The sequence below is a fragment of the Oxyura jamaicensis genome (genome assembly GCF_011077185.1).
Source record: "Oxyura jamaicensis isolate SHBP4307 breed ruddy duck chromosome 1 unlocalized genomic scaffold, BPBGC_Ojam_1.0 oxy1_random_OJ106550, whole genome shotgun sequence".
Lineage (NCBI taxonomy): Eukaryota > Metazoa > Chordata > Aves > Anseriformes > Anatidae > Oxyura > Oxyura jamaicensis.
In genome coordinates this window covers 5872-32381 of record NW_023303233.1, presented here as the reverse complement: position 1 = coordinate 32381, position 26510 = coordinate 5872, and the positions used below count along the sequence as shown (strand labels likewise).

Genomic DNA, 26510 nt, shown 5'->3' with positions numbered 1-26510 from the left:
AACCAGAGGCTGCTTGGTTGTCAAATACCAGCCCAGGCTAAAAGTGGTCTGTTTGCTCAGCAGAGAGCTGGGAACGGCTGCCTTTATGCAGAGGCATAACTGGGTTCCCTGCTACCGCGTGCGTGCCCCGGATGGTTAAATAGGGGCCTACCTCAGCATGCCCCAGAGGCAGAGCAGAGCGTGCCCTACGCCAAGGGGATCCTCTTCGCCCAGTCTCAGGCTGTAGAGCCTGCATACGGCACCTTCTGGGACTTCAGTTATTCCCCCGAAGCTAGTACTGATTCTTCCAACTCCTTTGTGTCTTAAGTGCCTCTTCTGCCCGTTACAGCTGTTCAGGTGTTTCAGTGAAGAGTGAAAACAAGCAGACAAGTTGTAATCCTTCCCTTAGAAGTCATTTCTTGCTGCAGCTGGCTGTAGCCATGACTGCTCCTACAGCTATCTCAGCTGCTCCTCCCTCCCTCCCCCCAGCTATTAATTGCCAGCTTTTCTCCTTCAAGCTTTTTGCAGTCCTGAGAGCGTCTGTATGTTTTCTCTGCACCGTGGTTCCCTTACACGGTTTCTGGTTAATTTTCACTAACGTGGGTGCCATTTGCCAAGATACTCAGTTCCCTTCAGACCCCTTCTCTCAAGCTATTTCTGCCAGAATAAGCGGCTCGCTCTTGTTCCTGGCTTGGAAGCTCATGTCGTAGCCGTTCTCAGCTGTGTTAAATTCCGTGTTTCTTTAAAACCGGCGCATGACGTGCGGATTTTTTTGTACCTGGAACTTTATCACTTTGGCCAGAATTTATCACTTGCCCTCAGTGAGGCCACCCAGATTACCACACGAGGAACGCAGAAGGCTTGTACGTATCCTTTCTGCTTTCTTGTCTTTCCCCGAAGTTTCTAAGCTGAGAAAAGTCATTCGGCAAGGGCGGAAGGAAATTAAGTTTGAATTACTTCTTCTCTCTGTTATCGCTCCTGGTGCAGGGACCCCTAGAAGATCTAGTTTTGGAGCAGCCCTTGTTCGTGATCATTTAGCAGGATCAGGCAGCCAGGGGTTGCTATAGAGATCCGAGATTCCCCGTGCCTTCCCCCACCCCCAAGTGCTGAGCACACTTACTTTCTTGGCACTCGCGGTGCCCTCTCGCTGCCGGGTATATCGGTCTGCGTCCTGGCAGCGATGGGAGTGAAGCTGCCGTTTCTGGTTGTTCCGAGTCACTGGGCAGGTGGAGAGAGGGAGGGACGGGCTCTTTTCCCTTTGCCTTGTTTGCTCGGACAGCCCTGGGGAGAATGCCAAATGTTGCTCAGCTCAGTTCAGCGCCGCTGCCTTTCTGGTTCTTTCAGAGCACGGACAGGACGTTGCCCTAAAGCTGCTCGTGCGGACAAGGGCAATGGATGCAGTTGGGCAGCCTGGAAAAAGTCAGTCTTGCCTGCGTGGTAATATTCCTGGTCACCAGCAAATGAAACCGAGGCGCGGCCACCGGGAAAGTGCAGTATTTGTTACCGAAACAGATAAACAAAGTGAAACTCATTGAAACAGCTCTTGGCCGGTACAAGATTTCCTGGTGGTACTGAGGACCAGAGCACGTGCTGGAGGGGAAGCCTCCTTGCTGGGGTGGGGAATGGGGAGCGGGACAAGAAGCGTCCTGCTCCTGCGTGCCTGCCGAGGCCTGGAAGGGCATCACCAGACCGTGGGGATCCCAGTTCAGGCGACTCAGGGTTGGGAAGGACTTGTAGGACAGCTGCCAGGAAGGGTGGGAGGGACAAGGCCTCTTGGTGGCAGCTCAGCTCCCGCGGTGCTGGCTGCGAATCCTGGCTGTGGGGAGCTAAATGCTGTCCTGCCGTTACTTTTCTAGGTAGAGTTAACTGCGGTTTTTCCTTTTTTTTTTTTTTTTTTTTTTTTAATCCAAAGGATGTTATGTAATAAGTAAAAAATCCTTTTATTTCAGTTGTTTACACTGGGGGGGAGGAGAAACATGGGAACTCTCGGCCTATGAAGAAATTGGCCTCTGTTGCCAGTACTAACAAGGCATCGCTGCCTTTTGAAACCGGGATGTTCCCTGTTCCATGCCTCTTCAGACCAAAGACCAGCTACGGTGTCACAACTTCCAACTGAGCTCAGCAAATAACTCTCCTAACACACCTCCAGCCCATTGAATCACCTAGACTTTGTCTTGACAAAGCCCTTGAGCCTGAAGCACTACCTTTAATAAATTAAAAATGAAGGTAAGCAAATGCCCCGAGTCCACCTCGAGCTTTCCCTGGGGGAGCCGCACAGATGAAATCCTGCTTCAGAACCCTTCTCTGCACAGGAGCTGTTATCTTCTCATTATGGGCATCAGCTGGAGTTGTCATTTTGCCTATGTCGATAGCAGGGGAACAACAAAAAAACTCCATTTCCTTGAGGTTGTCGTGTGACTTGAATGTAAAGAGGATTCAGGATCGGGCGCTGTTAATTGTGCCCGGCTCTAACCTGCCTGCCCTTCCTCGGCGTTCAGCCACCCGGCAGGGCTCGCTCTGCCCTGGCGGCTTGGCAATTCCGGCCCTGTCCGTGCGCGGGTGCCCGGGGAGCTTTGCCTTGACGTAACAGCCAAATGGCCGAGAATGCGGGAGCGGATACGGTGACAGGATTCCTCTGGTGACAGGATTCCTCTGGTACAGGATTCCTCTGGTGACAGGATTCCTCCGGTGACAGGATTCCTCCGCGTGCGTGCGTAGCAGTGAGCAGATAATTAAAGGAGCGTGGTCAAGGCGCAGGTATTTTAAAGAGCCCTAACGTGTGACGCCCTCTTAGTAACACCTTATTAAAACAACAATAGCATTTTAGCGATGTAATTGCTTTTTTTTTTTTTTTTTTTTTTTCTTAATGGTGCTAAAAATAGCGCCGTCATTTTTAATTTCCTGGTCGCTGCCTGACAGGATTTGGTTTCCAGCTAAGCAAGGGAGCATTAGAAAAAGCGTGTTCTTTTGTAGCTGAATTCCCTTTAAACCAGAAGCGATGAAAATAAGGCTGCTCGTAATAGCTCTTATAAATCTTCCCCTTCTCTCCCTTCCCCTACAGGAGAAAAATGTTCCAAAGTTTTTTTTGTTTTGTTTTGTTTTTGTTTTTTGTTTTTATCAGTGAGAATATGAGCGACGGTGGCTGCTGTTGCAGTGTCTGGAAAGGAAAGGACGGTATTAAACTGCTGAATGCGTGGCATTGACTGGCTTCAGAAGTCCTGTTCGGTGGCAAATTACCGAAAATCCCAAAGGCAGCACCCAAAATCCCTCAGGGAAAGGGGTCCTGAGCAAGGCAGGAGAAGCAAAGCCCAGAAAGATGCTGAAGGTCTTGGTGGACGTAGGGCAAGAGAGGAGCTTGATGTTTGTTGTAACTGGGTATTTTAGTGTCTGGGGGACGGATGCCAAGGAGAATTATTTAACCAGGGGGACGGGGAGCGGCTTTGGAGGCCCTCGTGCTCATCCCTTTAGAAAAGGGGTGTAAATTAAACGTTTGCACGTCAGCCCGTGTGCCGAGAACATCGAATTACAAGATTAAACCCGACTCCGGGATGAGACTTTCCGGGGGAACTCAGAACCAAGCGAAACGGGAGGATCTCACGGGCTCAGCCTCTCCGTGACAGGAACCGCGACGGGGCGGTGGAACTACAACTCCCGGCGGCCCCCGCGCCGCGCGCACACCCCCAGCTGCTCACTGGCTGAGGCGGCGCACCAATCCGGAGGCGCCGCCGGGCCGGGCCGGCCAATGGGGACGCTGTTGCTAACACGCCGCAGTTATTTTTAGCACGGGGCCGCTCGCGCACCTTGCGGGCCCTTCGCCTCCGCCGCGTCCGGGCCGGCCCTACGCTGGGGGCGGAGGCGCACGGGTGTGAGGCGGCTAAGTAGTCCGCGGAGCCGGGGGCGGGGGGCACGGGGGCGGCTCCAGCGGCTCGGTCTCGTCGCCTCAGGGGACGGTGGTGATCCCCGAGGGGGCTCCAGGCAGGGCAGGGACCGGGCTAAGCCGCGGGTCAATTCCTCCACCCCCAGCCCCCCCGCGGCCGCTTGATCCACGCTCAATCCGCTCCCCCCGGAAGAAATAATAAATAAATAAATAGATAAATAAATAAATAAATAAAAAGTGGTGGAGGAAGGGAAGAAAGACAGACACGCGCCCTCCCCCCCCCCACCCCCCGCCCCGTGAGGCGCTGAGGGGCGGAGGCAGAGGGAAGTAGTCCCGGCCCGCCCCCCGGGGCCGCATCACGCGGGGCGGCAGCGCGGATCCGTGCGCGGGGTTGCTAAGGGTGAAAGTTTGCCGTGAGTTGGCTCACTTGGGGCCAGGGCGCGGGCGGCTCCGGGCCGAGGCGAGGCCGGCGGCGGCGCAGGGCAGCGGTACCCGCACCTCACCTCCTGGCCGTCCCCCGGCACCTCCGGGCCTCAGCCCCGCGGAGGGAGGACCCCGCCCCGCGGAGGGAACCGCAGGACAGCGCCGGGCAGGGAGAAGGCGAGGGACGGGGCAGGGACCAGCACGCAGCCCCCCCGGAGCCGAGGACAAAGTAAGTGGGGGCTGAGGGCCCCCTTTGGGGGCTGGGCTGTGGGGCTGCTCCCCTAACCCCCGGGCGGCCAGCGGAGCTTGGGGGGGGGGCGGAGGGGTGTGTGAAAGTCACCGGTGTAGGGGCTCCCCCCGTCCCCACACCCCCCTATCCCCATCCCCGCTGTAACAAAGGCTCCTTAACCGGGGGGGCAGCCCCGCTGTGGGGCTCTGCGGCTGCTGGGGGGGGGCGGGGGGCAGTGGCTGCCCCCCGTCCTTGGGCCGTGCCCGGCTGGGGGCTCCGGGCCTTGGCGGAGGAAAGGGAGGAGGAGGAGGAGGGAGGGGAGAGGGGGGCGGCGGCTGCCCGGCGGCCCCCGGCGCCGCGCTGCGGGGCGGGTGCGGGCGGGGCGCATGTGCCGTGGAAAATTTTGCGCCCTGCCCCGCCGAGGCAGAGCCGGGGCGGCGGGCCGGGCCCCCCCCCCCGGGGCCGGCGGGGAGCCGTAGTTCGGAGGGGAAGTAGGTCACGGGGAGGGGGGGGGGGGGGGGGGGGCGCGCGGACTACAAGTCCCAGCGTGCCTCGCGGCCGGCGGGAGGCGCCGCGGCTGGGTCACCGCTAATGGCCGCCGGGTGTCCCCCCTGAGGGGCAGGGCGGGCAGGGGGCACGGCGGGTGCCGTTCGGCTGATGAACCCGCGCTTGTGGTGTTTAATTTACAGAGCGTGCCCCTTTTAGACAGGGGGAGCCCTCCTCGGCAAAAGGAAAAGGAGGGGAGGCAGCGAGCTGTAGTTGTCTCCTTGCTGCCTTCTGCGGAAGGTCGATGGGCATGGGGGCTCCTCAGAGCGCATTGAGGCGGTGGGGTGCCACCGAGGGCGGCGACAAGCACGGCTCTGTGCCATTCTCAGCCTGTAAATGTGCATTTCTTACTAAACTTGGCGTCTGGGTTAGGATTTACCACACAGGATGAACAAACCGTTCCCTTCCCGCACAGTTTGCAGGGATCCCAAGCTGCCCCAGGTGCCTCACAGCCAAAGGTCCAGCGGGGTGCCGCATAACCCCGCCTGAGGTAGCACGGGCCCTACACATGCTCTCTAACACTTATAGATGGGCTCTTCGGGGTTTTGCTTGATGCCATTTTCTCTAGAAAGGGCTTTGTCTCAGCACTGGCTCGCCTACCTTCTGGAAATGGCACCTCCTTGCTGGGCCCTGCAAAAACTGGTTGCTTGTTTCTCCTTCGGTGTTCATCCATTCGTGGTCAGGCCCCAGCGCCCCAACACAACTTGTTTTACACCTCAGGAATTCCTTAAAGCAGGTGTTAAAGGCAAGGCTTGGTTCCTGCATTTCCATCCTCTTGTTCCTGTGTTTTTTCTTGTTGCTGAGTTAAACCTGAAAGGAATTCCTTCCCGAACTGACCTCGTTGTTGGCAGACTCGAGGTGTGGGATCTGCTTTTGGTTGCCGTAGTCCTTAAACTAAGCCTCCTTGGACTCGGATTAGTACTGAAAAAAAAAGCACAGAATCCACACCCTGCTTTTTTAGTAACAAAGCCTAAAAATACTTGAGGGTTTCCTTAGAATTTGCTTATTTAATTCTTTTCGTCCACTAACCCCGACCAAGCAAACAAGTCTGGTCAGTCCTTCCGCCTCCTGGCCGAGGTTGGCCTGGGTACGTGGCCGTGCTGCCGGGGTTCCCGGTCTCCCAGGGGATTGCTGACACCCGATGTTTGTGCTCCGTCCCCACCCCCAAATAATTGGCACACGACGCAAACACCGCCGAGCGCTGCGTGAGAGCATCCCCGAAGCCCATTTTAGGAAGACGGTTGAACGCGGTGTGTCTGTTTGAGCAAGGTGAGGGCAGCTGAAGGCTGAGCAGCCTCTGACTAAGCCGCCAATTAAAAACTGGATATTCTGCTCGCCCGCGGTGAGGCGTGTGGGCTGCTGGAAGCGTGCTTCCTCGTGAAATAGCTGTGGGATTCGATTGCTTTGGATGGGCGGCGGAGCGCGGTGCTGACCTACCTGGGGGGTTTGTGCCCCGGCAAACACTCCCAAATCCGCGTGTAATGGGAGAGCTGCGTGTTGTGGCTTCACGCCGGGCTTCTGTGGGTTCTCCCAGTTCCAGGGACGTCCTCGGGAGGGAGGGAAGAAAGGAAGGCTTCAGTCATCAGCAAGCAGTTCTGGGTTTTATTAAGCAGGTACCGGCTCCTGGCACAGCTCGGCCTCCAGCGCAGGGATCAGGGATGTGAACTGTGGACAGGCTGTCGGCACCTACGTGTCTTACGGCCCTGCCCCCATCCAAATTAAGCTGGGATTTTAGGCTCGTAGGTAGGCAGAGCCTCCACCGGGTACACTTAATAAGATACCGATGTGCTTGCCAGTCAAGGGGTGGCATACACGGCCTGGCAGCTGGTGCCTCAGCACCCTCCCTTGCTCCTTAGCCTCCCCGAGGAGGGGCTGGCCCCGCTGTCCCGGTGCCGAGCGAGTCACGAGGCTTTTCGGGTGGTGCTCGTGTGCTCCGGCCGGCCGGGCGCAGGTGAGCCCTGCTGGAAGCCGCCGGGCGCGGGGAGGCACACTCGCTGTGCTGCCGTGGCCCTGCCAGAGCAGCCAGGTGGCCTGCCTGGTGTCAGCAGCGGTACTTGGCAGCGAGGTAAGTGTAGCCTACTGCTGAGAGCAGCTACGCTCCTATTCCTTCTGCGCAGGACCGGGAGGCTCTTCCCCACCAGCATCTCTGTTTGAGGGCTGGTATGTTTGGGCAGACCCCTAGCGAGCAGCACTGCTCGTTCTGCAAGCTTCTCGTCCTGCTTCTGTTCATGGAGCAGCACGGCTGTTCATCTCAACAGAATTGGAGACTCATTCCTTTTGCTCATCTCCATCCTTCTTTTTCCTCTCTTTTCCTAGGTCTGCTTGGAGCCAAATCTCGTCTATGTGTGTGTGTCACCTTGTTTCTTTCAATACGCTGCCCTGACTTGCTTGCTGCGAAGGGAGTATGCATCTGGAGATTAAAGTTGCTCTTAACTTCATCATCTCATACCTGTACAACAAGCTTCCTCGGAGGCGGGCGGACCTGTTCGGTGAGGAGCTAGAGCGCCTGCTGAAGAAGAAATATGAGGGTCACTGGTACCCGGAGAAGCCTCTGAAGGGATCGGGCTATCGCTGCGTCCACATCGGGGAGACGGTGGACCCGGTGGTGGAGCTGGCGGCCAAGCGCAGCGGGCTGGCGGTGGAGGATGTGCGCGCCAACGTGCCGGAGGAGCTGAGCGTCTGGATCGATCCTTTCGAGGTGTCCTACCAGATCGGCGAGAAGGGCTCCGTCAAGGTCCTCTACCTGGACGACAGCGAGGGCTGCCAAGCCGCGGAGCTGGACAAAGAAATCAAGAGCAGCTTCAACCCCGACGCCCAGGTGTTCGTCCCCATCGGCAGCCAGGACAACTCGCTGTCCAACTCCCCGTCCCCCTCCTTCGGCCAGTCGCCCAGCCCCACCTTCATCCCGCGCTCTGCGCAGCCCATCACCTTCACCACCGCCACGTTCGCCGCCACCAAGTTTGGCTCGACCAAGATGAAGAAGGGCGGAGGAGCCGGGGGAGGGGGCAGCGGAGCGGGGGCCGCGCCGCAGCCGAGGATGGTCCGGTCTCCCACCACCAACCTGCTGAAGCACAAGGGCCTCTCCCTGTCCATGCACTCTCTGAACTTCGTCGGGAGCGCTGGGAGCCAAGCCCCGCAGTCGCAGCTCTCCCCCAACGCCAAGGAGTTCGTTTACAGCGGCGGCTCGCCGGGAGCCGGCGGCCTCTTCTTCGACGGCGGTGCCGGCGAGAGCCAGGCCAGCAGCATCCCGCCGGCCTCGCAGTTCGGCGCCGGCGCGGGCGGCACCTTCGATATGGCTCAGGTCTTCGGCGGCAGCACCAACAGCCTCTTCTTGGAGAAGTCTCCCTTCGTGGAAGGACTCAGCTACAACCTGAACGCCATGCAGTACCCCAGCCAGTCGTTCCAGCCTGTCGTCCTGGCCAACTGAACACCAGGAAGGAGAGTATTGGGGGCGGGGGCGGGAGGGGGGACACAACAACAACACACACAAAAAAAATAAAAAGAGGGAGAGAAAAGAAAACTAGAAATATACAGAAAATATTCAAATCTTATAAATATAGCTTCTTGGAAAATGAGAGAGCCCGGTGTTGTTGCGCTGTGCTGGCAACGCTCCTGAAGCACTGACTTGTTTTTTAACTCAGTCCCTGTGCTTTTTTCCTACTCAACTTTTTTACTCCTCAAACGAGCCTCGGGTTGTTCGGTTCCCGTTCCCCCAGCCCAGGAGTGGTGCAGACGTCGGTCACAGCGCTCCCGTTCCCCGGTGTCGATGGAGGGCCGCGCCCTGACGGCGTGCGGGTGGGCTGGGCTCTGCTGTTAGGGTTCTGCGTGTGGACGGAGAGCACCGGCTGTGCCCGCGGGCTCAGGGCGTCGCACTGGCGGTGCTCCGGGCTCGCCGGGCTGGGGCTGTGCGCTGGAAGCACCGGGGGGCAGCCCCATGGTACACAAACACTGCCCGCCCGCCCCGGGGGCGGTGCTGAGCCTTCGGTCCTAGGTCCGAGTTCTCGTTGCCGGCTGTGAATTTTGTCTCTTTGATCTCGGAGAGGGGGTTCTTTCCTTTTCAGTTGGAGAGGCGGCACTGTTGGGGAAGAGGAAGGGCTGCGTTGTTGAAGCTGCTGTCTTGAGTGGTGGTGTAAGGGTCTGCAGGTCGCTTCTGCGTCAGGGTCCCTGCGGCACAGGGAACGCCTCCGCGTGCCCAGTGGGGCTGGGACCTCCAGGCGGGACGGAGGCCTCCCCGGAGGCTGTGGTGGGAGTATGGAGGAGGGCAAAGAGGACGGTGATGAGACTCCAGTCTTTGAGGTTCCGTGTTTTAAAAGAAAAATAAGCTCTTTGCTGCCTCCCAAACCTCGGGTTTGGTTTTCTTTGAACAATGTCTCTGGAGCACCCTCTGAAACCCACTTCTCCCGTGGCTGCCGAACCGGCGTGCTCCCCCAGGACGTCCCTGTTCAGGGCAGAGGGGCTCCAGCTTGTGCTTTTCCCTCTCCTTGAGCTTCCCCGTAGCTGTGCTGCCAGTGAGCCTCCGCAGAGGCAGCGGGGCTGTCCCGGGGAGGCTGCTGCTCCTCAGACCTCGTCAAGGAGAGCTTCCACCTCACGGGGTGGCCGTGAGAGGCAGAGCCCGAGCGGGCCGCGTGCCGCCATCGAGCTATGACCGGCACGGCGGGTGGGTGAGGGGAGCGGAGCCCAGGCGGCTTCCCCGAAACGGCGTCCGTAGCTGGGGCAGGGGGCTCGGGAACAGCTGAGCTGTCGGGTTTTCCTTTCTTGCTTGGTTTTCTGTTGGGTTTTAACCCCCCACTTGCGGATGTTACCACTGCCACCCCCTCCCTCTCCCCGGGAGCGTGCTGCTGACCGCCAGCCCCGCGGGACCTGGCTGCCCCCGCGTCCCCCAGCGTCCCCACAGCCGCCTGCGGGACGGCGCGCCCCTCTCTGGCAGAGGGCAAGAGGGGAGAGGCGAGGTTCCCCGCCTCCTGCTCGTGCGTGTGAAGCTTCGATGCCGCTTTGCCCTGCCCCGCGTGTCACACCCGTGTGAAAAACCATGGTGCGAGTGGAAGGAGGGACCAACCCCTCCGCGTCCTGACGGGAAAAAGCGTGCTTCAGAAACGTTCCTCCAGCCTCAGGCAGCAAGGGAAACTAACGGCCTTTTCGGGTCTTTTCTAGTCTTGGATGTAGGCGTTCAGCTTCAATTTTATTTTTTAAAACCTGCACTAATTTACCTGGTTTCTTAGGAAGAGAAGAGAGAATTTTTTTTTTAACTTTTATTTTTTATGGGTTTGTGTTCTTTTTGTTGACGTCCGTTTGTATTGAATAATTTGCTACATTTGTAAAATGTAAGAGGTATATATAATATATGTATATTTCTAACGTAAAAAAATGTAATTTTTTTCTTTTCAAGATTTTTTCTTAAAAAGAGGAGAGAAAAATATTTTTTCAGGAAAAAAAACTTTAGAAAAAAGCGGTGAAGAGTCCTTTCTCCCCACTCAGCCTCCCTCCTTTCCCTCCCGCCCCTCTCCGAGGAGTGAGTCGACAGTTGCCTTGTGGAGAGAATGAGTGAGAGAGGACCGAAGTCTGTATGTCTCCGTGCGGAGGGTTTCTGTGTGCGCTTCGCCTGGGTTTCTTTCCAAGAAGGGGGCTACTGAGAGGGGGAACCAGGGGGTTGCTGTCTTTTTTTTTTTTTTTTTTTCCTTATTTTTTTTCTTTAGCGAAGGAGGAATACAATCAGAGTTTTGTATTCAGAATGTTGTGCAATATTTTGGAACGGGACAGTGGTGTGTCTAGAGATCTAGTTAAAAACAAAAAAAAAAAAAAACAAAGGTTGATCAAATCTGTACAGTTTCTATTGTTCCAGATTTTTTTAAGTTTGTATTAAAAGCATGATATAATAATTCTGTGTCGTCTGGTGCTGTTCGGAGGGACCTGCGGTGGGAGCTGCTGTGCCTGGGGGGTGTAGGCAGGGCGGTGCAGGGTTCCCGGGGCCTGGAGCAGCACTGGGTGCCCTCCCCTCGCAGGCGCTGGGTTGGGGGGAGCTCGGCGGAGGCTTTGCTGCGGTGGGAGCAGCCCAGCCCTGCTCATGTGCCACAGCGAGGGCAGCTCCCGCCTCCCGCTGCCGAAAATAGCAGGGGAAGAAGGGGAGGCTGCCTCACCGACGGGGTCGGTACCTGAGATACAGCTCCCTGGGGAGAGCAGGGAGCGGGATTCTTGGCATTTGGTGCGCAGGGCCCTGGAGCCATGCGGTCAAGGGAGTTCCTGAAATACCCGGCTCCTCTTCCTGCAGGGGCTGGAGTGGAGGCAGAGCCTTCCCAGGCAGCGCTCACTGGGGCGGGCGTGCTGTTTGCAGGATGGCTGCTTTGCTCTCTGTGCTCCTGCAGGAGCTGCAGCTCGCTTCAGGCTTACCTCTGGGGTACTCGCTGAGCGAAGGAAGCCTCCAGCTGTGTGCAGAACCCGTCCCCTGTTCTGAATGTTCATCCACAGTGACTTCTCATAGCGGGGTGGGCTCGCATCTGGAAATGAGAACAGCCACTGGTGACTGTAATTTTTATTTTTGTTTTTAACCCCTCACCACTCAGCTTTAGTCAGAATTCCTGCAATGGGGAGCTCCTTTTTAGCAGAAGGACATGGGACAGCTGCTCCGTGCCGAGGAAGATGCCGAAATGCCTTTTCTTGCCTGTGCCTGTGCGACCGCTTCCCCAGCTTAGCCTGCGGCCCTGCTGCTGCCTTCCCAGGGATGGGGGCTCCCTGTGCCGCCTCCTCGCAAAGCAGCTGGAGGGAGCCCAGCTGAATGTGTCTGAGGAAACAAACGTGGTGCTGGTCCTCGCAGCGGGCATCCCACCCGTGCCCTCGGCCCCTCTACCCTGCATTTCTTCCAGGAGGAGCTTTGTCCTTGGATTGTGAGCCCCGGGAAGCGGGCTCCTGCTCCCGCAGGCTGTGCCCCACGTGACTGCCGCGCTCTGCCAAGTGGCAAAGCTGTTTTTTCGCCTTGGTGTCTCAACCCCCTTGCAATCATTTATCTGAAGCACGCACCACCTCTTGTCCTTAGACACGTTTCTGGAAATGGGAACCCGCAGCTGTGCCCGCCTGCTCCTTGCTCCGCGTTCGCTTGGCTGTGGCGTGGGTTTGGCCGGGAGCTTGATGCCGGGCTCGGGCAGCGACCGGGTCGGTCCCCAAGGAGGGTGTCCTGGTGTTGAGAAGGGAAACTCACGACTTGAGTCACCGGGCGGGCTCTCACCCGAAAGGAGGAGACGGCTCAGGAGGAAAAGGCCACGCTTCAGCCTGGCACTTCGCAGCCCGTGAGCAGCCATCGCCAGCACGAGTCGGCTGCGTCGGGAGCCGGAGGGGGTTGGCACCCACAGCCTAATGCAAGCGTGCAAAGCCGGCTGTGAGGCAGCAGCGCCGTGGACTGTGTGTTAAATACAGCCCCAGCAAAACAACCCGGCTTGGCTCCAGCAGGAGAGCGTCTCCCGCTGCTCCGCAGCCTGGTGGCTCCACTCAGCAGCGCCTGGCTCACCGGGGCCCCGCGCCTCTCCGCGTTCCTGGAAAGCAGGAGGAACTCGTCGTGCTGGGTCACCCGGGGACCACAGCAGGACCCTGCAAAGCCTTGTCGGGGAAGCGCAGACCTGGCTCTCCCTTGCCTGTCCAGTAGAGCCGCATACTCGAGAACCAGTCGGGGCTGGACGTCGGCATTTACACCACCCGCAGCGTCCCGTCAAGTTGCACGGCTGCCTTACCCCCAGCCAGCGCCATGCACGTAGGGCTGGGGGAGCTGGTGGGAGCTGCCCAGTGTTGTGGTGGAGCCACAACCACCAGAACTCCTCGCTGGAGCAGGGTGTCCAGGCCCACCAGCTGTGCTGCCAGCAGAACGGGCATGGAGCTCTGCCCGGCGAGGCCGTTGGCTGCTCTGGTCTTTACCTCCCCCCACATCTGGTCTTGGATGAATGCACAACACCGAATTTCATCGGGGAGGTTGGTGGTGAGGGAATTGGCAACTGCTGCTCCCGGAGGGCGCCACCCTTCCTCCTGCAGGTGATTGTCACTTGGAGGCTCTTACCCTGGGGTGGCAGCGGCTGAGCCTGGCTGTCGAGGCCCTGCCACGGGCAAGGCAGGCTGCAGGGCCACGGCTCTCCACCTCCCAGCCACTCAAAAGCCTCCTGCCCTCGGGCACAGCCTGCTTCACCCCTGCCTGCAGCATCTCCTTGTGCTGTGGCTGGGTGAGCCCTGGCCTCCTCGCACCTTGCCTTGGGGGGTTAAACACTCACATTGGCCCGCAGCTGAGCCTCTCTGTTCTCCCTTGTGGATGCTCTTCACCGGGCAGGCCAGGAAGGGAGACTCCTCCTCCCCCATCCTTCTCTTTCTTGTCTCTTCTCAGCTCCACCAGACTCTCCCCTGCACCACTCACCTCCGGTGGGGCTGATTCCCCCTTTCCCCCCCAAGGCTTCTCCCGTTCCCGTTTCCCCACGTGCCCTCGCTGGCTGGCCCCAGCCGCCCTCCGCGCAGCAACGCGGTGTTTGCGCAAACGTCTGCATGGCACGGAGCGACGGGAGCACGTCCCAGAGCAGCCAGCTCAGCTGGCAGGGGCTCCCCAGCGCTCTTGGTGCTGCTGCAAGAGCCCAATTAGTCGCTCAGGTGTTGCCACAGCCACTGGCAGCAGCCCAGGAGCTAATGACAGAGCAGGTGGCAGAGGCGAGGATTGCAGAAGTGGCTGGAGCTGAGGGGAGCTGGTTCGAATGGCTTGTTCAGACCAGTCTCTGCTGGCTGCCTGGGACGATGGGTTTTGCAAGGTGGATTCTTGCTTTGTAGGAAGTCTCCAAAACACCCTGCTGCCTTTGAAAGGTGCTTGCAGCTGCGTTCGGCTCTGCCACCCCTCCCAGGATGCCCCAAATTACCCTGGGATTACTGGGGTGACCATACCCATGACCACTGGTTTAGAGAAGGAGGAAAACTCATTAAACTCCAGAAGGGCTTAATCAGAAGCAAAGCGGCAACGGGGCATTGACACATGGTGGGTGCTGATGCAACGTGATGACAGAGGGGCACAAATGGCACGGTCTGATGAAAGACGTGTTTGTCTTACTGAATTCCTGCGCTGCGCCTCTGCTGCAAACGGCCTGAGGCACTTGGGCCCCACTGACCAGAGGCGAAGCTATGCAGGGGAGCTGCCGGGGAGGAGAGGAGAGGCTGCAGAGTGGCAGCAGAAACTGCAGGAGTGCACAAAGAGCTCAGCAAAAGGCCTGCAAGATGACAAGCAGGAAAAGCTAGGCGAGATTTTTCTGAGCAGGCTGAAGAACTGGTTAAAAAGAGGCGCAGAGCTCTGACCAGAGCTGCTGATGCAGTTTGACTCCGGCTGTGCTTACAGAAGCGGGAGTTTGTGTACTCTTTGTAGGCAAACAGGATTATGTCAAAGCCAGCTAATGCCATCATTTGGTTCGCTTGCTAATGGAAACGTTGGGCACGGGCTAATTGCTCAAGCCGAAAGGGAGGCAGGTTTCTGGGATCACCAGGCTGTTATTTGTGGGCACTCAGAGCTCCTGCCATGCGCTGGGTAAAGCAGGGGGACGGCTGCAGCTTGTCTTGCTTATGCTCAGGGCAGTCAGGGACGCATGAACCCTCTGAACCTTCTCTGTCCCGAGCTCTTGTCCTTGCTGTCCTTCCCCAGGCCTGTGTCTCCTCTTGCACTCAATATCCAACGGAGTTGACTTCGGCGGGAGCACCACAGGCCCTTGGGTGCCACCCCCCACGTAGGCTGCGAAGAAAAGGGGCGAAAGGTCTGCTGCTGGGTCTGTTTCACCACGTTGATGCTTCTTCCTCCAGTGGCTCCAAAAATGTCTTTGAGATCGGTCCTTGTCACCAGAATACAGCCCCAGCCTGAAAAGAGCTGTGTGGCTGTGGGCGGGAGGGCCGCCATTTTGTGCTAATAACAATAATTTCGCACTAATACCGTGTCGCGGGAGGGAAGGCAGAAATGACTAATTAAAATGTTGGGGAGATAGTCAAGTCATGAGAGCATTACTCAAGCACAATTTAGCCGGGAAGCTGCGATTCACAGCTCCACTATGACAAAAATACCTCAGGACTGAGCTCACCCGGCTTCGTCGCCGAGGTGTCAGGCCGTCAGCCCACCTGGACGCGGCTCTGGGCTGCCCGCCTCCCACCGCCGGGCTTTGTCTCACAGCCAGGAAACAGCTTCACAACGGAGAAGACTTTTGGGTGCTTATTAGCTGGGGCCAGGCCCAGCGTGGGCTCTGCACAGCCCCCGAGCACGTCCATCGCTGCCGTGAAGGGCCAGAGGCGCACGTGGTCCAGCAGCACGTGGACTCCTGGCAGCGGACAGAACGGATACAGTAAACATCAGCCTCCGAGGGCCTGGTGTAGATTAACCAGCGAGCTGGTGCATGAAGCACGTGTCTGGAGCAGCTCCGCTCCCTCCCCTGCAGTGTCAGCCCCTGCTTTCACAGCTGTAGCAACAAGCAGCGGAGATCTGCGCTGGGGCTGTGTAGGAGGAGGGCTCAGCTGGGAGAGGTTCGGGCTGCAGATGGGCTTGGAGCCCAAGGTCTCGGGTGGAAGAGGTGTTTGGGGCAGCAGTGCAGTTTGTGGGAGAGGGTATTTTTTTACTATTAATTTTTATTTTTTATTGACGGCTCCAGCACTGTTCTGGTCAGCGGCCACCATGACTGGTGAGTGCAGGGGAGAGAAATGTGGCAACGTGAGGAGAGGGGAAAGGACAAGGACGAGGACAGAGCAAAAGAAATGCTAAGAGCAAAGTCTACCCAAGAAAAACTACACAGAGAAAGCAAAGGAATAAAAGCAGGGGATATCCTATAGAGGGAGAGCTGGAGGAGCAACAGCAGCCCGCTGGCGGGAGGACAGTGGGGAGGAAAAGGGGTGCAGGAAGGAGCAGGGCCTGGCGAGGGGAACAGCTCCCATGCCGGGCACATCTTTCTTCTGCTGTTACTGTCACATCTTGGAAAAGACAAGCCTGGCTTTTTCTGGAAATGCTTAATGAGCAATTAGCAGAAATCTCTTCCCTGACACCTTCGTGATGCTTTCAAATGAGATGTTTTATGTTACCAATGAGGAAGGTACCTGTGAGAGCTCGAGGAGGGAGAAGACCCTCCTGGTGGCCTCAAGAGACTCCTGGAGGGGTAAGTGGACCAGAGGAAATCCCTTTCACAGGAAGACACAGCTGAGAACTTCCATCTAGCTGCTCCGCAGGGGATCCCCATGCAAAGCCCTGTTCTTTCAGCTCCTCTCCGCTCCCTGCCAGGCAGGACGCCACACTCACTGGTGAGCTGCCTTTTCCACACCCTAGCAATGCCTGGTCTGGCCTCAGCTGGCTTGTCCTCCCAGTGGGACCGCTTGAACGTGGATGTCTGGGGGTTGTCACTGCCCCTCAGCAGGACAGGACGGTGGCGAGGCTCAGCCTAACCCCGGTGTGTCCCTAGGACCTTGTGTACCTGAGGCTTGTGTGGTGCAGTCCTGCCACTGTCAGTGCCAGCGAGGAGCAGGGGGAGAGGAACTTCCCCAAGCCTGTGCTCATTCACAGGCCAGGCCCCTTGGCAGGCCCGGCTGAGTGATGCTGAGCCAGGAAGGGCATTCGCTGGGGCTTACTCATTGCTCTGGGATGTCGGTCCTAATGGAAAACATCAGGGAGTAGTTAGAATATGCCATAAATATTTACTAGTGAAGACATCCATTTCCTAACAGTTGTTGGAAGCCCGCAGCTGCCTGAGGTTTCAGGAGGAGGTTCTGGCTCCCGCTCCGGCACCGGGAGAAGCCGAGCACAACCCCGGTGCCAGCACAGCAGCCACAGGTGATGCCTCCCCTGCATCTGCCTGACAGACCGCGTGCAGCGACCGACCACGGGCAGCAACACGGGCACCTCCTGGGAAGCACGGTGGGCTCGTGGTTTTGGAAATAATTCATGTGGCCCGGCCCTCCGGGTATCAACCCCAGGCCCCGACGGCGCTTTCCGCCTCAGCCTGCAGCGCGCAGGCACGTGGCTGGCACTCGGGAGACACGCTTTAAATAACCGCACCGCAGTGACTCACGCGTTCCCCAAGGCGGTCCGGCTGCTGGCTTGTGCAGCGTGAAAGCCGGTGATCTTTGGAAGGAGAGGATCCCACAGTGAGCAGACATATGGCTCAGTTCCTGGCCAGAAGGTGGGAGGGGTGGAGGTGTTTCTGGATGAGATAGGCTGGGAGGCTGAGGCACTGTCCTCCTGACCTGCCACCACACGCACAGCCCTGTTTGCTCTGGAATTGCCCCAAGTCAGCAGTATTCGTGGCTCTGGGCTGCTCCAGAGGTAGGGACAAGGCACGTGGAGCAGCGCCAAGCCCAGGCACGGCCGCACTGGGGACACGGAGTGCTATTTTGCCCTCTGACGCCCCTGGCCCTTCCCACAGCCCACTCCCCAGAAGCAGCACAGCCAGCTCAGCGGCTCCAATCTGCTCTTGGCTTTGGAAGGGCTGGGGGCTGGGATGGGCCAGGTAAATGTCACGTCGCTCCCAGCCCGCAGACATGCCTGCGTGTCTCTTGTTACGTACCTTACAGTGCAAACGGGAGCTGGGAGGCCTTGGGTCATGCACACGTGGCAAATGAGAACTGAAAAAATTAGAAGGGGGCTGTTTTTACATGTCCCCTCCATACTTTCCCAGCTCTTCCTGCAGCCCCAGCTTCAGTCTAGGCTAGCCATAGAGGGGCAATTGGTGCTGGTGGCTCTGCTAAGCCATCCCTGAGCAAGGCCTCCTGTTGCCACAAAGGAACAAGCATAGGGTTGGTGGTACCTGGCAGAAGCATCCTCTCCCAGCCCTCCTGTACTGCACCTTTCCACCTCCCTCGTGCTGTGTGTCCTCACCTGTCCCTCCCTCTCCAGGCCCTCTCCTCACCCATAAATAGTCCCCTGCCTTCCCTCCGCTCCTTCAGCATGCCTCTTCTTGCCTTTCCTGCCTTGTTCTCTCCCTGTAACTTTAAAGGTCACTCCCTCCTCCTCCAGCCGGCAGGTGATCACAATTCCTCCAAGCCAAGTGGAAGGGATCTCGAGGGGAAAAACAAAAATCTTGTCATGTGGAAACGTGAGACCCCAGTGCCACCCGCTCCATCAGAGAGAGGGCAAGAGACAGACAGCCCAGAGCAGGGGCGCACGGTGCCTGACACGGCCCTGTGGGTTGTCTCCTGCTGACTGTGGTAGAAAGTATTAGTGGGCAATATTGGTGGTAGGTGGATGGTTGGACCAGATGGACAACAGGTAGAAGCTACTGTGTCCTGCAACTTGGGCTCTGCATGGAGATACTAATTTCAAGGACATGCCTAGCAAAGAATTTTCTGGTGAGACAAACCACTTCACACAGTATTGCAGAGGCTGGGCTAACCATCCGTCTTCAGGAAGGGTGGATTTAACCTGTGACAGGTACCGAGCCCAGCCATTAGGGAAAGGGGAATTTGGCAAGCAGCCATTGTGAGTGCGTGGCTTGTTTAATCTGAAACAGGGGAGGCTGAGGTGGGATATGCTCTGTGCATCATGAATATATGCTAGGGCAAAAGTCTGATCCATACTCCTAGAAGCTCATGTGGCTCACAAATACATTGAGACTTAAAAATAGAAAGAAGCTCCTAGCCAGCCACGGTATAAAATCCTGTGACAGCCTGTCAGGCTGGAAGGTGGGCAGAAGAAGCCTAGTTAAGAAATGTGGCTGCTGGTAGTGACTGCATGGCAGGAGAAGAGAGATTCCTCTTGAGGAATGAGCCATATGCATCTGAAATTCTGGAATAAAGCCTGCAGTTGTGTCCCCAGGCTGGTCCCCAGCGGGACAGGTACAGAGCTGAAACCTCAGCATGTCACATCCTCTTTAGGTGATGTGTTATTAGTCTTCTGCTTCCGTGTCCGCCCGGATCCTTGAAGAGGCAAAGCAGAGGTCACCTCTCTGCCTTTTGGGTTTTTAGGAAACTGTTTCATTTCCTTCACCTCTGTAACCTCTCTGGCCAGGGCTAGCCACAGGGGTTGGGTGAGGCACGGAGAAGGAGCAGGGCCGCTCCTGCGGGCTCCTGAGGGCTCTTAGTCACACGCTGGGTGTGTTGGTTTGTTTTGCTCACGGGCTCAAGACAAAGCCAGCTCGAGGGCCAGGAAGGCATTTCCCTCGGGCTTGGTGTGCTGGGGCTGCCTGGGGAGCTTGAGCACTTGCTCACGGTGGGGAGCAGTGAGTGCCCTTCTGCGAGTCCTTGGCTGCCTCGTCCCGCTGCAGGAGCCGGGCTCGCTGGAGACACCTTTGCTCTCCCCTGCGCCACGTTCGCACCCTCCAGCGCGGAGCGTGACGGTGGGCAGCAAGGGGTGCGTTCAGGACAAGGTGGCCAAGCGTTCCCTGTGCCCGGACACGGGCACCAAGCCCACAGATCAGGACAACGCTCCCAGCAGAGCTGCCCCGAGCTGGGAGCCCTGCCGCTGCCCGCAGCCTCCCGCGGCCCCTCGGCTCCTCACGGGGCCCTGCGCGCGGCCGCACCGCCACCTGGCGGCGGGCCGCCATCATGGCGCCGCCCCGCCGCCATTTGGCAGCGCCCGCTCGCGGGGTCCTTGTCGTGAGAGGGGACACCAGGGGAACGTTGAAATGCCTTACACTATGGCACGGGCCCGGCCTTGGTGAAAAACAGCGTAGGAGATGCCCTGAAGACAAGTCTGAGCTCTGGTTCTTCCTCGCTGCCAGCGAAGATGGGTGAAAACACCACAGCTAAGCACATCTCAGGATGTCTTTATTTGACAGTGGAGCTCTGGAAGGGCTGAAGATACCAATTCCCCGTGTTATCAACCAGATGGGCACAGGCAGAGGAAGCAGCTCTGATTTTCTGAGCAATTCTACATTGTCAATGAGGGTGGCAAGCCCACAGCTCGCAGTGGCTGCTGCAGACCGTGCTGTGTCCCAGCCCACAGCCACGCTCTGAGGCCCTCACCAGGTCTGGCACCCCCACGCCAGGCTCTGATGGAGACTGTCTTTCTGCTCCCCCTAAATGGTGGCACACCGCAACAGTGCGATATTCATCCGCTCCCAGGAGCCATTTTGGGTCAGCAGGCCTTGGGAGTACTAAAAGTAGTGAGCTCCTTGTGGTGAAGCTACTTGTAGGGCGCACGTCCTTGGCTCTGCGACTTGTCCTGATCTCACAGATTTTTGGGGCACTTGTGCTGCGTGAGGCAGCGAGCATACATGACAGGTCCTAACCGCCTAGAAGACGCATGCAGCAAGGCCCAAAACCTCATGTCCCACAGGAGGCCTGCAGGCTTGTACCTTGACCAAGCTGGGCTTAGCTTCAGCATGAGATGGATTTGCAAGTGGCATCTTTTCCTGGGCTGCAGCAGCGTCCCAAATGGGAGAGTAGCACTGGAGCATCCACTGCTTGCTTCACTGAGGCTGCGTATCAGTCCATGAGAACGGTGAGGAAGCTACTTCTCCTCAGTTTAAGTATTTCACATATATATAGGTAATATATAAAGCTTTAGGAGCAAGCAAGCAGCCACCAGAATAAAATTAATGCACTGTCTTACTACAAAGACCGGAGCTGGCTGAAGCAGCTTTTCCCTGGGAGGAAGCAGCTTTTCACAGGCAGGTTTCTCAAGCACAAGCTGGCTGAGAAGCATAGTGGCATGGGTGCGCCTATAGCTCAAGTCTGGAGTGGGGCAGTGCAGACATTTGGCCCCTTGGTATTGCTGGCTACAAGGCTTCCTGCCACAGCACGCTGCTTCTGTGGGTCTCACTCAAAGGCTTGCTGCTCGAGGGCTCAAGCAGAACTGGGTTGCTAAGCCTGTTTTCTCACAGGCTGGAAGCAAATTTCAGGATTAAGACATTCAAGAGTCAGCTTTGACCTTATTAAACTTGTCATCAAGCACAAAAAGGAAAAGGTACATGAACTCACTTCTTGCCACATCTGGAATACCGCCAGTGCCTTTCCTTTTACTCCACATAACAACCCATGTTGCCTTCTTGCTATTATTTCCTGGGACATCCCCCACCCCTACCTTTCCAACATAAACAGCCAACTTCTGGCTTGAATCCCTCCTGACTGGTTCACTCCATTTTCTTCTATTGCCTTTTCACTCCTCAGCCCTGCTTGGTTCTCCCACGCAGCACTGATCTCCCTTCCCACCTCCTCCCCCTGACTGCCTTCTCCTCCCAGCAGCTGGGGCAGGGCAGACCTCCTGCCCTGAGGCCTCTTTACACAACTGTGTCGCCATCCCCTCTGCCTCCCATTCCAGGACAGGTGAGGGGCTGCGCTGTCGTACTGCAGGTAACATTGGCTGGGGAGTCTGGTATATACACAGGATCTCCAGCAATGTTCCACCTAGCAGCTGGGACGCCCACCCTGCTGCAGGTCCTGCTACTACTCCACATAGTAGGCTGCCTCCCAGCTTTGAATATCAGCAGAGAAGGTATCAGCCTGGTCTTCGGTTGACTCCATTCTTCTTGTTTAAACACTCACACAGGGCTTCAATGCCATAAAATGGCTGAAGGAGAATTCAGGGGCAAGTGGAAGTTGAAATCACTTTTGCAGCCTAGGCACTCTTGCCTCTCACAGCCCAACAGGCATCCCAGCTTTAAGAGTTGTCATTTGAAAGCCACTGAAGATACTTAAGATGTTTTCTTCACTGGAGGTGTTTAACCATGTGCCACAACCAAGAGCAACACCTGGAACTTGGCGGATACAACTGTTGCACCTTTGTCAACCAAGGCATTCCAGCTGCAGCTACAGAGCACTACAAACCAAGCAGAAGACAGATCCTTTCCTTACTCCTCTGTGGATCAGAGCAGAGCAGGACAGAAGGAACAAAAAGGAATACAGTTTGAGTCCTGAGGTCTGCAGATCCCCCTCAGCATGCAACAGGAAGGAGGCTAAGTAAGATGTTGCCTTTTTTTCCATCTTTCAGATCACTAACAGCTACAAACAAGAGAAAGCACTTTCATTTCCTGAAGGGAACTAGCAATACAATGTGCAGAGTTGGCACATTCATAAGCTCACCCCCCACCCACCCTAGAGAACATACAATCTCCCTGAAAAGAAGGCACTGCATAATGCACAACATTCATGCTGCTGCCAGCTGTCCTTATAACAGGGAACAAACACTAAATATCTTCCACTGATTCTAGTATTAAGGCCAAGAAATGCCAGGATACATCCAACACATCTTTGTATCCACGCAGTTTCTATTGCAATTCTTTGACTTGGCCAGGTCATGTCCTTGACCTTCAGTACATGGTACAGGTCAGGCTACTCCCTCTAAACAGCTTTTAGCTTTCATGCACAAATCGTCTGAGTCACTAATCATTCCATGGCTCTGGAAAACAGCCAGAGAAGAGCAACTCATTTACACTTTCTTCCCACTCCAAAATTATATGAACTTATTTGCTAATCCACCATGGTAGGTTGCAGGTTGTCATCTTCATGTATACATTTCAAGATTATCCTGACGAACAAGAGGCCAACCCAGTCTCCGTGGACCTCACATAATGCCTTGACTAGATACCTCTTCCCTCCCTCAGATGTCAAAATTATTGGTGACGAACACCCATGTGGATTAAGTCTCCACCTGTACAATTGGATCAGAAATTCCATCTCCCCCCTTTCATCCTTCCTCTTTGAAATATGACTGCCTTCTTACCTGTGCCCCCCATCACTAACCATAACCAAATACTTCTAACAAAAGCAAAGAACCAAACTATCTTGCCGTATTTTCTCGATATGCTACAATACTCCAGATGCACAATGCCAGTGATCTTTTCCCTGAGTGCATAAATCTCAGGTAGAATTATCACAGACCTGAAGAGGCCAAGGAAGCTAAACACATTTTTCTCTGGAAGCTGCCTTTTCCACTCAGACACTGAGCATATATAGCAGGCATTTCTTACCCCTCCTTTCCACTAGGTTACAAAGGAAAGGAATGAAAAAAGCTATCCTCATATTCAAGACCTATTTACTCTAAACTCTGCTTCTTCCCACAACAGAAAGAAAACTAAGTTCTGATTATTTCAAGGCTGTAGTCAGTCCCAAAGTAACAGACAACACAAAAACAAAGTTTCTGCAGCTAACTGCTAGTTAGGATTTCTCCCCTTACCTATAAGAACTCAGTCACTCCAGGAGGACCAAAAATGGGGTGGGGTGGGGTGGGGAGAACACCCTGCAGTGTTTTTGAAATCAATTCATTTAGAAAAAAAAGAGGTAAAATGGTATACGTGTTACCTTCACATCTAATAGTTAACACATGGGAAACAGCAAGAGACTAATCACAGGAAGAGGAAGATATGACACAGCTGATCAATTGTAATGCGAATTGCAGGTGTCATGCTGGCAGTTGAGGTGTATAGCACACTGTATAATATCTAGAGAACAAAACTACTGAATCTCAGTATAGTGGAATATACATTTTATTTCTTAAAAAGGAAGGGTACTAACAGAATTTAATACAGTCAAAATTTTACAATTTTAAACAAAAGCTTTTCTTTTTCTTAAAAACCAGTTATGAGCAGAGAGGTGAGAGGATTTAAACTACTCACAAAATCCAAGCTGAAGACTTTGAGAATTCAAATCTGTGGTTTATACATTTAAAAAAGTGTAATAAATGGAAATATAAAATAATATCAACTCTGCAACAGTGAAATGCCCTTTCCTCATTAGACTGCTGTTTAAGCACCTTTATTTTCACCTATCAGCTGCCAGGAGTGCGTAGGTTTATGTACAAAATAAGCAATTTGGGACAAGAGATTCATATATAAATTAAAATAATTTATGGCAATACAGTTTTACCCAGCCACTATACAATCTTTATTTTCTCCTTCGTTCCTATAGGATCTTTCAGTCAGAATGATCTCAAATGCACTTTATAGACTGCTTTGAAGAGCAGCTACATTTGTAGGAATTATTTAGACAGCCTCAAGGAGTAGACATCCAAGAGATTAAACAACGTAACATGCAGTAAAATTAAGATTAGATTTATTATCTTTATATAAATACTGTGCACATTTATCATCCATCCCACTGAATGACTGGGACAGATCAGTGTCACGTCTGAAACCAAATCCAATATTTCTATCCAAGAGGTAACAATTTCAGGCCAAATAGAACAGATAGGAATTCCCTCAGACTATTGAGTTTAAAAACTGAATGCCTCTGAAAAAGCTTTACAGGAACAGAATTTTCTGAATAACCTGCATATACGTTTAGCTATTTTATAGCCTAGAAACATGGGTGGGTGGGGGGAAGGAAGATGTCGTCATCTCTGCCCACTACAAAAGGTGCTGTAGTTTTGTCATTTATGGAACACGGCAGAAGCAGCCAGATAGGAGACTGCTCCAGTACAGCATTAGAGACTAAGAAGTTATGTTATGGCTGGAGAAGGTGTTACCACAGGCTGATATCCTAGCTGAAGACCAACAGACCAGTCTCCTCACCACCTCCTCCACAACCGAGTGTTCATGCTTCCTAGCAGACTGCTCACAATTCTCACTCCACTGTTGTTTATTTTTGTGTTTAACACAAGATAGAACAGGTCATGAAAGAACAGGTCATGAAAGCTGATGAAAGTTCCAGCTGTGCAGCATCCAGTGAACATGTACTCAGCAAAACCTCAAGTCATTAATCACTTTCCCTCTCCAAACCAAGACAGGATACCTGTGTCATCTGTGCACATAATACAACTCATATATGTAAGATGTAGACTATCTAGGCTACAAATGAGCTCCAGTAACAGTCACTCTCACTGTTTCACTGCAACTTGCTGCAGTCTGAAGGTTGGAAACAGCTGCTTAAGCAAAAAGAGAGAATACTTTTTTTAAAAAAAACTTCACTTTTCCTCAATCACTAAGTGTTATGAGTCATTTAATATTGCCACTTTCCAAACACTACTCACAAACAACAAAATTAATTGGTCAGCTAATGGGGTGGAAAGAATAGTTAGTGTCACCAGTGAATACCCTTAAAGAAAGACTGGAAGAGAATCAGTTCCCTCAAATTCTCAGTTTCTCTGCTTAAGTAGCTCATTTTTTTAAAACATGTTTTTCTTGATAGAAAGAATCACAACTAGACTAGAATTCCACAACATCAATCTTGGTTTTGATTTCTGTAGTTCTCTAGGAAAAAAAAAAAAAAATCCCAAATCAAGCTACATGAAGCATTAACAATATTCAGGTATTACAATGGAAGCACTTATTTATTACTTCATAGAACAGATCAGTTTTAAAAGTGTATTTACATATTCTAAGTTATACAAAATACAGTATTTCAATAATCATGTTAATCACCATATTTTAGACAACTTCACGTAAAAGTGCAAGAGGATGCATCCTTCCATGATCCTAGCCAGTAGCAAGCAGCCACCTGCAGTGTTACAGATGAGAGCTGCTCTTGTGCTCCCTCGGGAAAACAAATCCCAGCATACCTTCTCACTGAGACATAGCTGCAGATCTAAGGAAACATTCAGGCAGGTACACGAGCAAAGTTTGTTGAGACCCACAGACCAAAATCACATGCCTTAATTTACTAGATGTATGTGAAGTACATTTTTTTTTTTTTTTTTTTTTATAGATGTTGTACAGCAAAGGGCTTCTGCTCATGCCTTAGTTGGGAAAATGAAGTAACAAGGGTTTTGGCTATGTAACAGGCACCCAAATTACATTTAATATGAACAGCCTTATAACTACAACTGACAGTGTGTTAAGGACACAATTCTGCAGCTGACTGCCTGGGCAGAGCTTCACATTCAAGAACAGATCCTGTGAAATCCACATGGCTCTCTACAGATACAGGGCTCATCCCATGCAGAACTGATACCAGAATTGAGGCCTTAAAATATTGGGGCCTCAGATAGTAATTCCCTCATGACACAGCACTATCAGTTCACATGGGCAGGTCAAGTCCCAGTTCAACAGCACACTTCATTCAAGCAATAGCATTTTTTTCACACCTTTCTGCAGTAACTCTCCTTCCTATCTGTATATTCCTTTCACTTTATTCTGAACTGTGGAAATGAGATCAAGAAAAGGAGATGCCAAAACCTCATCAAGTACTTCTCTTCTCTATGATGCTAAACTCAGGGGACCCAAATTGCTACAGAATTGTAAACAGCAAGGCTTCTGTTTTAGCAATCTGATTCAGGTCAGTATCTTGCAGTACTTTTATTTTCCTGCTTTCATTCTTTGCTCCACTTGCAGGTATATTTATGTTTATCTATATGTGTATCTTCCTCAAATGATTCCATTTCCCCTGTTGCTGTTTCAATGTTAAGAAGTCTGCATTCCAAAAGGGACTTACTAGGGTACAGTATACTACCAAACTAAAAATAACATTCTGTATGACAAATCTGCATTATCAAAAATTAAAATATAATTTTCTTAATTAGCATTATGTTAGCATCTCCACAGAAGTTTAGTTAAGGTTATTCTTTCTACCCTTTTCCCAGTCTTTTGTTGCAAGTTTATCCATCTTCACTGTGTTACAGTGGCA

At 54.1% G+C, this 26510-nt stretch overlaps 1 protein-coding gene and 1 long non-coding RNA gene across 2 annotated transcripts; both read left to right on the top strand.

Annotated features, from left to right (window-relative positions):
• The first annotated feature begins 800 nt into the window (after positions 1 to 800).
• LOC118156924 lies at positions 801 to 23162 on the top strand. The gene is made up of 4 exons (XR_004746496.1): positions 801 to 842; positions 1929 to 2205; positions 23018 to 23029; positions 23151 to 23162. It is a non-coding gene; the product is annotated as an uncharacterized LOC118156924 (long non-coding RNA).
• LOC118156922 (protein Tob2-like) lies at positions 4211 to 8671 on the top strand. Its single transcript, XM_035311151.1, has 2 exons — positions 4211 to 4508; positions 7371 to 8671. The coding sequence occupies exon 2, from the start codon at positions 7459 to 7461 to the stop codon at positions 8479 to 8481; it is 1023 nt and encodes a 340-aa protein (XP_035167042.1). The 5' UTR covers positions 4211 to 4508; positions 7371 to 7458; the 3' UTR covers positions 8482 to 8671.
• Positions 23163 to 26510: the final 3348 nt, after the last annotated feature.